Here is a 12,437-nt window from a genome sequence, read left to right as displayed (position 1 = left end):
AGTATTGAAAAGATATAGCAAGTGCATAGTTACATAGTTTTAAAACATATTCTCTTGTAGCTGAAAAACCGAGGTCGCTGGATCCATTGGAATGAGCTAATTAAAAGTACTAATTTTGAAAATAAGCGTGGCAAGATTCAAGACATCATAGTCCCTACAATGGATACAATTAGATATACATTTCTAATGGATTTGAGTATTACTTATGCAAAGTAAGAATCTCTGTTATAAACATGAATTTTAAATTTAACAGTGTCATTTTAATAGAATGATAGCAATTTTTGAGGTAAACTTTGAAGTCATCCCATTTCAAGTAACTGAGACCTGAGGGGACCAATTGGTATATCCAAAGTGACATCTATTGCTCTTGGCAAACTAGAATCCAGATTTCTTATTGCCCACTCTAATGACCTTGCCATCATACTTGGTTGCCTCATAAGTCACCTTATATTTCTCTTTATTTATGACAGCAGACCGAAGGTCAGTTGCAGTGTTATAGTTAAAAGCTATACATTCTATTTACTGATAAAGTATACTCCTGAAATATCAAACTGACCATGATTCACCTTCTCCTCTACTGAACATTTTCCTAATATGTGCTATGCCAGTTCTGGATTCCATAACTTAAAACTCAGACTTAAATCAGAAGAATACATTTAAAAAAAAAAAGAGTACACAAAACTGACCAGAAACCCGGACATGCCCCTAGGCATATTCATATCAACTTTCTTTTTTATTTTTGTTTTTGGACTGGGTTGGGGTTTTGAACTCAGGGCCTTGTGCTTGCTAGGCACCTGAGCCACATCCCCAGCCCTTTTTGTATTGGTTATTTTTATATCATTTCTCACTTTATGCCTAGACTGGCTTGGACCACAATCCTCCTTTTTGTGCCTTCCCACATAACTGAGATCACAGACACACACCACTGTTCCCAGCCATTTGGTTAAGGTAGGGTCTCATGAACTTCCCCCCCACCCAGCCCACCCTGGGCTGGCCTCAAACTGCTACCCTTCTGCTCTCTGCTTCCTGAGTAGCTAGGATTACAGAATTGAGCCACTGCTGCTGGCCATACCAACTTTCTCAATAACATTGTTTTAGTTATTATTATTTTAAAACATTAGGCGTAATCTATAATTTATGCTATTTAAACTAAGTTTATAAATATTCATTAATTTCATTTTAAAAATAAACTTGTTTCCAAGTACATTTTATAGTACTTTAATCTTTTTGTATGTGCATATTGTGGTGCTAGGGATCAAACTCAGGGCCTTGCCCATGCTAAGAACTGCTGAGCTACACCCCCTGTCCCTGGTGTTTTAAAACAGGGTCTTGTTATGTAGCCCAGGCTGGCCTCAAACTCGAGATTATCCTACCTCTGCTTCCCACGTGCTGGGATTGCAGGCATGTGCCACCATACCTGGCTATCTTGGTTTTTAAAAAAGGAAAAATAGCTTACGCTGAAAATTATTTTATCCTAATTTTGTATTTCCATTTGCTTTTTTTAACTTTAGAGACTAACATTAGAAACTTTCTAGCCAGGCATGGTGGTAAGCACCCATAATCCCAGCTACTTGGGAGACTGAGGTAGAAGAATCAGGCCAGCTTCAGCAACATAGTGAAATCCTGTCTCAGGAAAAACAGACAACAAACAAAAAAAGTAAAAACAAAAAAGAAACTTTTCTTAGCCAAACAAGGCAGTTGCCAACTTCAGGAAATTCCTACTACAGGAGTTCTTTTATGCCAAGAACCATTTGTCGAAACAATACTTTCAAATGAATAAGTACAATATGTAGCTACAAAGAAAATTGCTTATATTGATAAACAGTTATTAAAATATTGAACATTTTTGAGCAATAATACCAGTATTGTGTGTTTCTTTATTAGCACATTAAATAATAAGACTTAAGAGTGGGTATTTTGACTTCCATAATTGTGAAGCTATCATGGGCATGAGTGGTGCTTTTGAGGTATTGTAACAATTGTAATGTTTAAGACAGTATATATCTATTGGTGACAGACACAGTTACCATTAATACAGTTGCTACATTTTAGAGAACAGGAAAAGACACAATCTTTTGTCATGAAGTTTACAGATTCTCTGAATTCTGAGTGTGCTCAGTCAGTTTGTAGACCCCGAATTTTAAAAAGTATTTTGTCAGGTGCAGGTGGCTCATGCCTGTAATCCTAGCTACTCAGGAGGCTGAGATCGAAAGGATCACTGTTCCAGGACAGCCTGGGCAAATAGTTCTCGAGACCCTATCTCCAAAATAACTAGAGCAAAATGAGCTGGAGGGGTGGCTCAAGTAGAGTGCCTGCTTTGCAAGTGCAAAGCCCTGAGTTCAAGCCCCAGTCCCACAAGACAACAACAAAAAGCAAAGTGTTTTATTCATTAAAGTTATTTGAGTAAATAACAGTTCATAAAATGAGTGGTACTTAAAGAATAACAAGCAGGTGAATTCTCAGGGACCACTCTAGTTCCAAAAGAACTTTAGCTTGGTGATTACACTTTAAAGATAATTTGAAAAGTTTGTTAGCATAAATTGGCTCTCTTAGGTATATTTATACACCTAAATACTGCTACTCCATTTTAGTGCCAGCCTCTGTGCTTGTCTTTATGTATTGTATGGGGACAAGTTACTACTCAGAATGAAAGTGTTTTGTTTTTAATGTAGCATTTCTCCAGTTTGAATTCCTCAGAGCTTTGCGAACATAAAGTCATATAATCTCCCCTATTAAAATTAGTAAATTTCACTCAGGGCGGGAAACCCATGCTTGAAGCACCTCCCAGTGAGTAATTTCTGAGTTTGCTTTTTGAAAAACCTTTTCCATTAGTAACTGAATTTATTTTAAAATGCTATTAACAGATGTACATACTGTGGCTTTATAATTCACTGTCATTCCATCTTCATGAAAGTTTTATGGTAATGACATAATTTATTCTACACTGCCAACTCCATTTCTGTCCCTGTAACTAAAAAGTACAAATAGTAGGCTGGAGGTGTGGCTCAAGTGGTAGAGCACCTGTTTTACAAGTGTGAAGTCTAGAGTTCAAACCTCAATCCCATCAAAAAAAAAAAAGGACAAATACATCATATTTCTGAGTAGACAAACTGACTTTTTAAAAACATGTTATTTGTCTTGTAAGTCTTTTGTATGTAGCAAACATTAATCTGTTCAATAATAAAGTTTCTGCAACTTAAGACAAAAATGTATGCCTAATGTAGAGACTTTATGCTTAAAAAATGTTATTTCTTTCATGAAATAATAATTTCAGATAAAAATGTGAAGTTTTAGATGAAGACAATTTGATTATTATTTAAGTTTTCAACTAATTCCAACTTTAGTAAAAATGTATTTTGACATTCTTCCATTTTGAATGATGCATACATTGTTTTCATAAAGGCCACTGCTTTTTGTGGGTCCAACTGGCACAGGAAAATCGGTGTATGTGAAGGATAAGCTAATGAATCACTTGGAAAAGGAGCGGTACTTTCCTTTTTATGTTAACTTCTCTGCACGGACCAGTGCCAATCAGGTTCAGGTAAGTTCAAAACCAGATACATGGATCTATAATTATTATTATTTTTTATTTTATTTGATAAATCTTTTAAATCATATATTAAATGAAGAACTGTGTAAATCTCCTAGGAATTTAAAGAGAACATTTTTACATTAATAGTGGATTATTAAGCTTTGTTACTTGTTTTTAAGCCTGAATAGAAGCAACAATGGATTCCTTAACTGAAAAAGGGAGTATAAGAGAAACACACACACACACATGCGGTGGTAGGGAGTGAGGATGAGAGAATTGCCACTTTTTTTTCCTGGATTCTTCAGTATGGCCCATAGGAACATTTGCTGCTCACTAAATTTCAAGCCAGGGACTGTTGTGTAACCTTCTAACAGGGCATCCCACCCTTTGCCTTTCAATGTACCAGCATGAAACTACCTCATGAAAGTTTTGCTAATTGCCACGTGTACCATCCATCGCTAGGTCTATGCCCACCCATTCTCCCTACTCCATTTCTGTTGTTTTAAGCCTAGAGAATTACTTTAACTTCAAAATGTTACAAATTTAGGGCTTCTTTACTGTGGAGTTTTGAGTGAAAATAAGTTATTTTTGTATTCAGTTTTACAATGCACAAGCAATTTCCAAAGATATCAGAAGTATAAGAAAGCATACATATTTATTTCAGCTATAAGAAGTTGGTAAAGGCTATAAAGAGTAGTGCTTTTAAATATTAAGTAAGTTAACGTAAATGTTGGGGTCCCCAGTGTGGACATACAGAATTATACATGTGTGGACGAAACAGCAGATAAAATTCCATCCATGTAGTAGTGGTTGTGAGCGCACAGAGGGGCTGCAGTTCTCTTTGAATGACGTTGAGTGTGAAGTTTGGTAGAACCCTAAATATGAATAAATAAGAATAAATACACATACATAGTGTTGGGTGGCATTATTTCCTTACAAAGACTGTTAAAATCCTTTTTTCCAGGTGTTAAGTATGACTCTTTATGTTAAGTTAGTCACTGACAAATTAAGCAAATGGCTACTGCTACTGATAATCTTGTCAATAGTAGCAGTACAGGTCTTTCTTCTTGATACTGGGGTATGTGTGTGTGTGTGTGTGTGTGTGTTTTACTAGGTATCGAACCCAGGGTCTTGTGCATGATAGTCAAGTGCTCTACCACTGAGCTACATTCCCAACCCTTGATACAGATTAAACATGAGCAATGATAATAATAATAAATTTGTAATACTATTATAGGTAAATATACCATTCTCTCTTTTAAAATTTTTAGAATATTATTATGGCTAGATTGGATAAAAGGCGCAAAGGAGTTTTTGGACCACCTATGGGAAAGAAGTGTATAATTTTTATAGATGATATGAATATGCCTACATTGGAGAAATACGGAGCTCAACCTCCCATTGAATTACTACGACAATTTTTTGACTGTGGACATTGGTAAATACTTAACTGAAGTCTTAATAAGCTGTACTGAAGTCATATTTCATTTTATAATTTAGTTTTTCAAGGCAAATAACATATTTTCCAAGTTATTTAAGGAATATGATCCTTGCTCAGATTTTCCTAGGTAGAATTTTTTTAGAAGAATTTTCTATATCTGTGTTTGTTCTTTGAGATGGGCCTCTCTGTGTTGCCCAAACAGGCCTTGAATATGTGTAGTCAGGTGGTTCTGTCATTTGAACATCTGTAGCTGGGACAACAGATCTGTCCCACTATGCTGGGCTCTATATCTTTTTTTAAAAAAAGATTACTTTAGAGGAGTTCTGAGTTCATAATAAGTTGAGAGTAAGGTACAGAGATTTTCCATATATCTTTGACCCCCACATTTATACAGCCTTCCCCATATCAACATTCTCTTCCAGAATGATATGTTTGTTTCAATTGATGACCTTTCATTGACATATCATAATCACCCCAAGTCCATAGTTTAAGGGTTGTTCTTCTTTGTGTTGTACAGTCTATGCATTTAGAAAGTGTATAATGTCACAGATCTATTACTATGATAACATACAGAGAATTTTTCCATCCCTAAAAATCCTGTGTTTGTTTTATTTACCCACCCCTCCCACAGCCCCTGGCAACCACTTAACATTTTACTATCTCCATAGTTTAGCTTTTTGTGTTAGTCAGCTTTCTGTTGCTCTAACAAATACCTGAGATAATAAACTTATAAATTACAAAGGTTTATTTTGGCTCACAGTTTTAGAGGTTTCAGTTGGCCCCATTGCTTTTAGGCTTGTGAAAAGATGGCAGATGGCAGGGAGCCTATGGGAAGCAAAACTGCTCACCTTTTTTTTGCTAGGAAGCAAAAGAGAGGAAGATACTGGGGTCCCACAATCCTCTTCAAGGGTACACCTCCAGTGACCTAAAGATCTCCTAGTAGACCAAACCTCTTATATTTTCCACCACCTCCTAATGATGCCAAGCTGGTGACAAGACTTTAATATATGGGCCTTTGGGTAATATTCCAGATCCAAACTATAGCAGTCATATAGTTGGAATCATATAGTATGTAGCCTTCTATATTTACTTCTTTCATTTAGTAATATGACTTAGAAGTCTAGAATAATACTCCATTGTCACAGCTTATCAACCTTATTCACCTGCTGAAAGACATCATGGTTGCTTCCAAGTTTTGACAATCATGAATAAAGCAGTTATAAACATTCATGTTCAGACATCATGTGGACACAAGGTCTTTTGGATATAAGCTTTTAATACCTTTGAGCAAATGCCAGGCAGAAAAATATATAGCATAATTGCTAGATAATATGATAATAATATGTTTAATTTTAAGATGGGTATGGCTTTTCACACCTGTAATCCCAGTACTTGGGAAGCTGAAGCAGGAGGATTATGGTGTGAGTTTGAGGCCAGGCTGGACTACATAGTAAAACCTGTCTCAAAAAATGTATTTTTTTAGTTTGTTTTTTTGTAAGAAAACACCAAACTCTGCCAAAGTAGCTGTATCATTTTGCATTCCCATTGGGAATGAGTGAACATTAGTTTTGCTTCTCATCACCTCTAGCATTTGGTGTTGTTGGTATTCCATATTTTGGTCATTCTAATAGGTGTTTAGGGTAGCTCATTGTTTTAATTTTCATCTCCCTGCTGACATGATATGGAACATCTTCATATGTGTTTATTTGCCATCTACATATCTTCTTTGGTGAAGTATCTGTTAGGGTCTTTGGCATATTTTTTAAGAAGATTGCTTTCATATTGTTCAATTTTAAGAGTTCTGTATATTTTTGGATAATAGTCCTTTGCCATATATGTCATTTGCACATATTTTCTCTCAGTCTGTGGCTTATCTTCTCATGCTCCTGACATTGTCTTTCACCAAGCAGAAGTTGGTTTTTTAAAAGATTAGTCGAGTGGAGTATGAGAGGGAGGGAAAGTGTAGGATCAGAAGTTTTTATTTTAATGAAGTCCAACTTCTCAATTATTTCTTTTACAGTTTGTGCATTTAGTATTATGTCTTAAAAAGCCATCATTGCACTCAAAGTCATCTAGGTTTTCTCCTGTCTTCTAAGAGTTTTATAATTTTGCACTTAATATTTAGATCTGTGCTCATTTTGAGTTAATGGTTGTGAGGATATAAAGCCTGTGTCTAGATTTTTTTTGTTTTGCGTAGAGATGCCCTATTGTTTTAGCATCATTTGTTGGAAAGGATATCATTGCAGGGCCTTTATACCCAGCACCCCTTTTTTGATCAAAAAGTTTCAGTATTAAAGGACTCTATGATTGTAGTCAGCAGCAGGCCCAACTAAGTTGTGTCATGTAGCTACATCTTTGTGATGAAAACTTCTTTGAAGCTTAATTTTTCCATAAGAAGCTCCTTTCTATATAACAAAATGTATAGGTACTATTTGGACACCCTTATTCACACTGAGGATAAGATTTGAAATGGAAAAAAAGAAAACCAATATTTTTGTAACTATAGTGACTGTATAATTTCTTGTTCAAATTGAGACACTCCTGAAAATAAAAAGGGGAACTTATTGATGATTACTCCAGGACAACAAGCATGGATCAGACTTGTCCTAGGTAAAATTGACCATATGGCACTCTACTTAAACCAGCTAAAAGTAGGTTGCAAAAGCTATCATCCATGCTTCTGGAGTTGGAGAAAGGGATAAGCTGGGTCAAATTGGAAGGAAGAGTAGTAGAAAAGAAAGGGAAGGGCAGGAGGAAGAGAGACATTCTGGACTAAATTCCTAGTATTTATATTTTGTTCCATCTTATGTTCTTATTTTTTAAATGTTTCCAGGTATGACCTTAAAGACACAAGTAAAATCACACTCATTGATATAGAGCTGATTGCTGCCATGGGTCCTCCAGGTGGTGGAAGAAATCCAGTCACTCCCCGTTTTATTCGTCATTTCAACATCTGCACTATTAATTCTTTTAGTGATGAAACTATGGTCCGAATCTTCTCATTAATTATGGCATTCTACCTTAGAATTCATGAATTTCCTCCAGAGTACTTTTTAATTGGGAACCAAATAGTCAATGGGACTATGGAGGTAAGCAAATAATGTAATGTAAAATATTTTAATACAATGCATTACCATCTTTGGCTCTTTTCTCCTTAGCCATCTACTTTGTTCTTCATTTGTAGAGAAGCTATTCAGAAGTTTTAAGAGCAAGAAAATCACAACCAGGGTTGAACCTTGAGTGTTACTTCCTAGTTATGTGACCTAGAGCAAGTGATTTGACCTTTCAAAGGCTAAGAGGTTTTTTCTTTTTAAAATTAGCATAAATTAATTGTACAAAGGTGTTTTTTTGTGATATTTCCATGCATGCATTGTAAAGTTCTTTAATCAGATTCACCCTTCTATTACTCTTTGTTCATCCCCTTCCATCTTCTCCCCTGCTCCCACTAAAAACATTACGTGATTTTCATATGTGTATATATGTATGTGTACATATGTATGTAGTTTGATCATATTCACCCTTATCACCCTCTACTTCCTTCTCTCCCCAGTCCCATTGGTTCACCTTCCCAAAAAAGTACCTCCTCTTCTTCCTCCTTCCTTTTTGCAGTGCCAGGGATTGAACCCAGAGTCTTGCACTTGCTAGACAAGTCCTCTACCACCGAGCTACATCCCTAGCCTTTCCTTTTTTGTGACAGGGTCTGACCCTGTGATCAGGCTGACCCTGATCCTCTTGCCTCTGCTCTTGAGAGAGCTGGGATTATAGTCATGTACCACCACACCTGGCTAATTTTTTCCTCTTTTCTATCTTCCTTCCCATTCTTCATGTTTGCTTTAAAAAAAAAAAAGGAACTTAAGCAACTTATGAATACATTATTTTAGTCAGACCACATAACTTAGAAGTAACAATGAAAGAAAAAAAAAAGAACATACAAGGACAAGAGCAAAACCAAAACTGCCTATATAAACTGCCTATATGACCAAAGAACACCTCTTAAGTTGTTCAGGGTGTGTTATCTGCCCCAGCAAGTGCATGGCTCTGGGTTCAATCCCTGGCACTGTAAAAAGGGAGGAGGAGGTAGAGAAAGGGCCTAATGGAAGAAAGTAGGTCACTGGAGCGTTTACAGGAAAGATATGCAATATTCCTGGCCCCTTCCTGTCTCTGCTTCCCAGAAGCCATGAGGTGAGCAGCTCTGCTCCATCACACCCTCTGCCATGACATTTCAGCCTTGCACCAGGCCACAGCGATAGAGTCGGCCAACCATGGATGGAAAGCTCTGAAACCCTGAGCCAAAAGAAATCTCTCCTTTCAGATTCACGCTATGCATGGAAATACCTTAATTCTGTACAGAAAGTGCTTCTTTTTTCTTCTTCTTTTTTTCCTTTTTTGGGGGGTGGTAGTATTGGTGATTGAATTCAGGACCTTGTGCTTTTCTAGGCAGATGCTCTACAATTTGAGTCATGACCCCAACCCTTTTTACTTTAGTAATTTTTCAGATAATATTTTGTGGTTTTGCCTGGGCAGGCTTAGACCATGATCCTCCTATTTACACTCCCTGTGTAGTGGGGATGACAGATGCACAGCACCCCACCTAGATTTTATTGGTTGAGGTGCGGGTCTTGCTAACTTTTTGCCTATGGTGGCCTCAAACTGCAGTCTGATCTCTGCCTCCAAAGTAGCTGGGATTACAAGTGGAGCCACTGTTCCCAGCTTGTAAAATATAATATTTGTATTTTAAGCATCTCTTGGGAAGGTAGGGGAGTTGGTCAAGTAGAATGGAATATAGAAAGGATCCTTTTTATTTTTCTGTCTTTGAAACATTAGGGACCTACCATGTGTGAAGGTTAGGAAAAGTGATAAATCACACAACACATACAAATAAAAGTAATTTTGCTTGTTTTTTATTTGTCAGGCTATATTTCAAAAGATATAATTCATCTTTCTTAAAAAGAATATTAACCTTCATCTGGTGAATGTAGCATATAGTAAAAATTTACTTCTTTTTCATGTATTCTACCAATTAAGATAGAAGGAAGAAGAGGGAAAGAGATCAAAAGAGGGGGAAGGAAAGGGAGAGAAATTATTTTATTTGGAATGCTTCAGAATGAGTTACCTGATTTCACTTTCTACTGCAATTTTAAACTGTTGAGCCCCGGGTCACCTATAAGTGGGAAATAAAGTAAACTTAGGGAATATTTAAGTTTCTTCAACTTCATAATGCCTGTTTGAGTGCTATAGACCAAAATAAATATATGTCATGCTGGGCTTTGTACTTTACATTCTTCCAAGCTGATATAATACAATAGTATAAAAAATTCTTATATTTATTTATTATGAATTTGCTTATTATAAAGAAATTGATTTTTACTTTGTTGCATTTTCCATATACAGATATATAAAAAATCCATGGAAAATCTTTTGCCCACTCCCACAAAATCTCATTATACTTTCAACTTGCGTGACTTCTCACGTGTCATCCTGGGTTGCTTACTAATTGATAGAGATGCTGTGGAGAGCAAGCACACTATGGTCCGTCTGTTTGTGCATGAGGTTCTGCGAGTGTTTTATGATCGCCTTGTTAATGATGACGATCGAAACTGGCTCTTCAAATTAATTAAAAGTGTTATAAAGGACCAGTTTAAAGAATCATTTGATGGTGTCTTTTCACATTTGAGGAAAGAGAATGCACCAGTGAGTATATTTAGTAATTTAAAACATGTCATGTTGAAATAGTACAATTGCATGAATTGTTAGAATCAGTTAACTTGTCTTTAAAAATATTACTGCTTTTTGTCTATACTCCCAAAAGTAATCTACATGTTTAATGCAATTCCCATCAAAATCCCAATGACATTCATTCAAGAGATTGAAAAATCTACTGTTAAATTTATATGGAAACACAAGAGGCCACGAATAGCCAAGGCAATACTCAGTCAAAAGAACAACGCAGGAGTATCACAATACCTGACTTCAAACTATATTACAAAGCAATAGCAATAAAAACAGCATGGTACTGGCACAAAAACAGACATGAAGACCAGTGGAACAGAATAGAGGACCCAGATATGAAGCCACACAACTATAACCAACTTGTCTTTGACAAAGGCGCCAAAAATATACGATGGAGAAAAGACAGCCTCTTCAACAAAAACTGCTGGGAAAACTGGTTAGCAGTCTGCAAAAAAACTGAAACTAGATCCATGTTTATCACCCTATACCAATATTAACTCAAAATGGATCAAGGATCTTAATATCAGACCACAAACTCTAAAGTTGGTACAGGAAGGAGTAGGAAATACTCTGGAATTAATAGGTATAGACAAGAACTTTCTCAATGAAACCCCAGCAGCACAGCAACTAAGAGGTAGCATAGATAAATGGGACTTCATAAAACTAAAAAGCTTCTGTTCATCAAAAGAAATGGTCTCTAAACTGAAGAGAACACCCACAGAGTGGGAGAAAATATTTGCCAGCTACACATCAGACAAAGGACTGATAACCAGAATATATAGGGAACTTAAAAAACTAAATTCTCCCAAAATTAATTAACCAATAAAGAAATGGGCAAGTGAACTAAACAGAACTTTCTTAAAAAAAGAAATTCAAATGGCCAGAAAACACATGAAAAAATGCTCACCATCTCTAGCAATAAAGGAAATGCAAATTAAAACCACACTAAGATTCCACCTCACCCCTGTTAGAATAGCCACCATTAGCAACACCACCACGAACAACAGGTGTTGGCGAGAACGCGGGGGAAAAAGGAACCCTCTTTGGTCTCTCGAAAAAGAATCTTTTCTTTTTACCTCATAAGGACATAATTTTACAAGTATAATATTGTCTGCCTTGATGTTTTAAAAATTATCTAATTAATAATTATTCCTAACATGAATAAAACAAAAATTTGTGTATTTTCTTAATTTTATTTTTAAAAGATTTTGAGTTTTGTTAACTATAAATTTCTGTTGTATAGGTAACTGAAGAGGATTTAAGGAATCTCATGTTTGGTGATTATATGAATCCTGACCTTGAAGGAGATGATAGAGCCTATACTGAAATTCCAGATATTCACCATTTTAATGATGTTGTAGATCAATGCTTAGATGAGTATAATCAAACTCACAAAACAAGAATGAATCTTGTCGTGTTTAGGTACCTACATTTGATATTGAAATTGCTATTTGTGAAATTTTATTATGAAATATTTTAAATGTACAAAAAGACATAAAGAAAATATACTGAACACCTGCGTTTATGAAAATATAAAATACTAACAGTTTATCTGAAGCCTGCTGTTGTAGCCAACCCTCCTTCAATGTGTCCCTCACAACCTATAATAGTGAGAAGAAATTGATGTATCTCTTTGGACTTTACTATGCTTATGTTCCTTCACATATAATGCACAGTTTTACTTTGCATGTTTGTGCATTTTTACAGTATACCATGGTGTTATAAAATAAAAGT

General features: G+C 35.8%; 1 protein-coding gene across 1 annotated transcript in view; it reads left to right on the top strand.

Moving 5' to 3' along the window:
* The window catches only part of Dnah12 (dynein axonemal heavy chain 12), a 201,843-nt gene that overhangs the window by 115,649 nt on the left and 73,757 nt on the right, over nt 1-12,437 (top strand). The window contains exons 38-43 of the mRNA XM_074044013.1: nt 61-212; nt 3,403-3,541; nt 4,804-4,970; nt 7,807-8,062; nt 10,365-10,664; nt 11,947-12,125. Of these exons, the coding sequence (XP_073900114.1) occupies nt 61-212; nt 3,403-3,541; nt 4,804-4,970; nt 7,807-8,062; nt 10,365-10,664; nt 11,947-12,125 (1,193 nt within the window). The remainder of the gene's footprint in view (nt 1-60; nt 213-3,402; nt 3,542-4,803; nt 4,971-7,806; nt 8,063-10,364; nt 10,665-11,946; nt 12,126-12,437) is intronic.

Source organism: Castor canadensis, chromosome 10 (genome assembly GCF_047511655.1).
Source record: "Castor canadensis chromosome 10, mCasCan1.hap1v2, whole genome shotgun sequence".
Lineage (NCBI taxonomy): Eukaryota > Metazoa > Chordata > Mammalia > Rodentia > Castoridae > Castor > Castor canadensis.
This window is presented reverse-complemented; position numbering and strand designations above follow the sequence as displayed.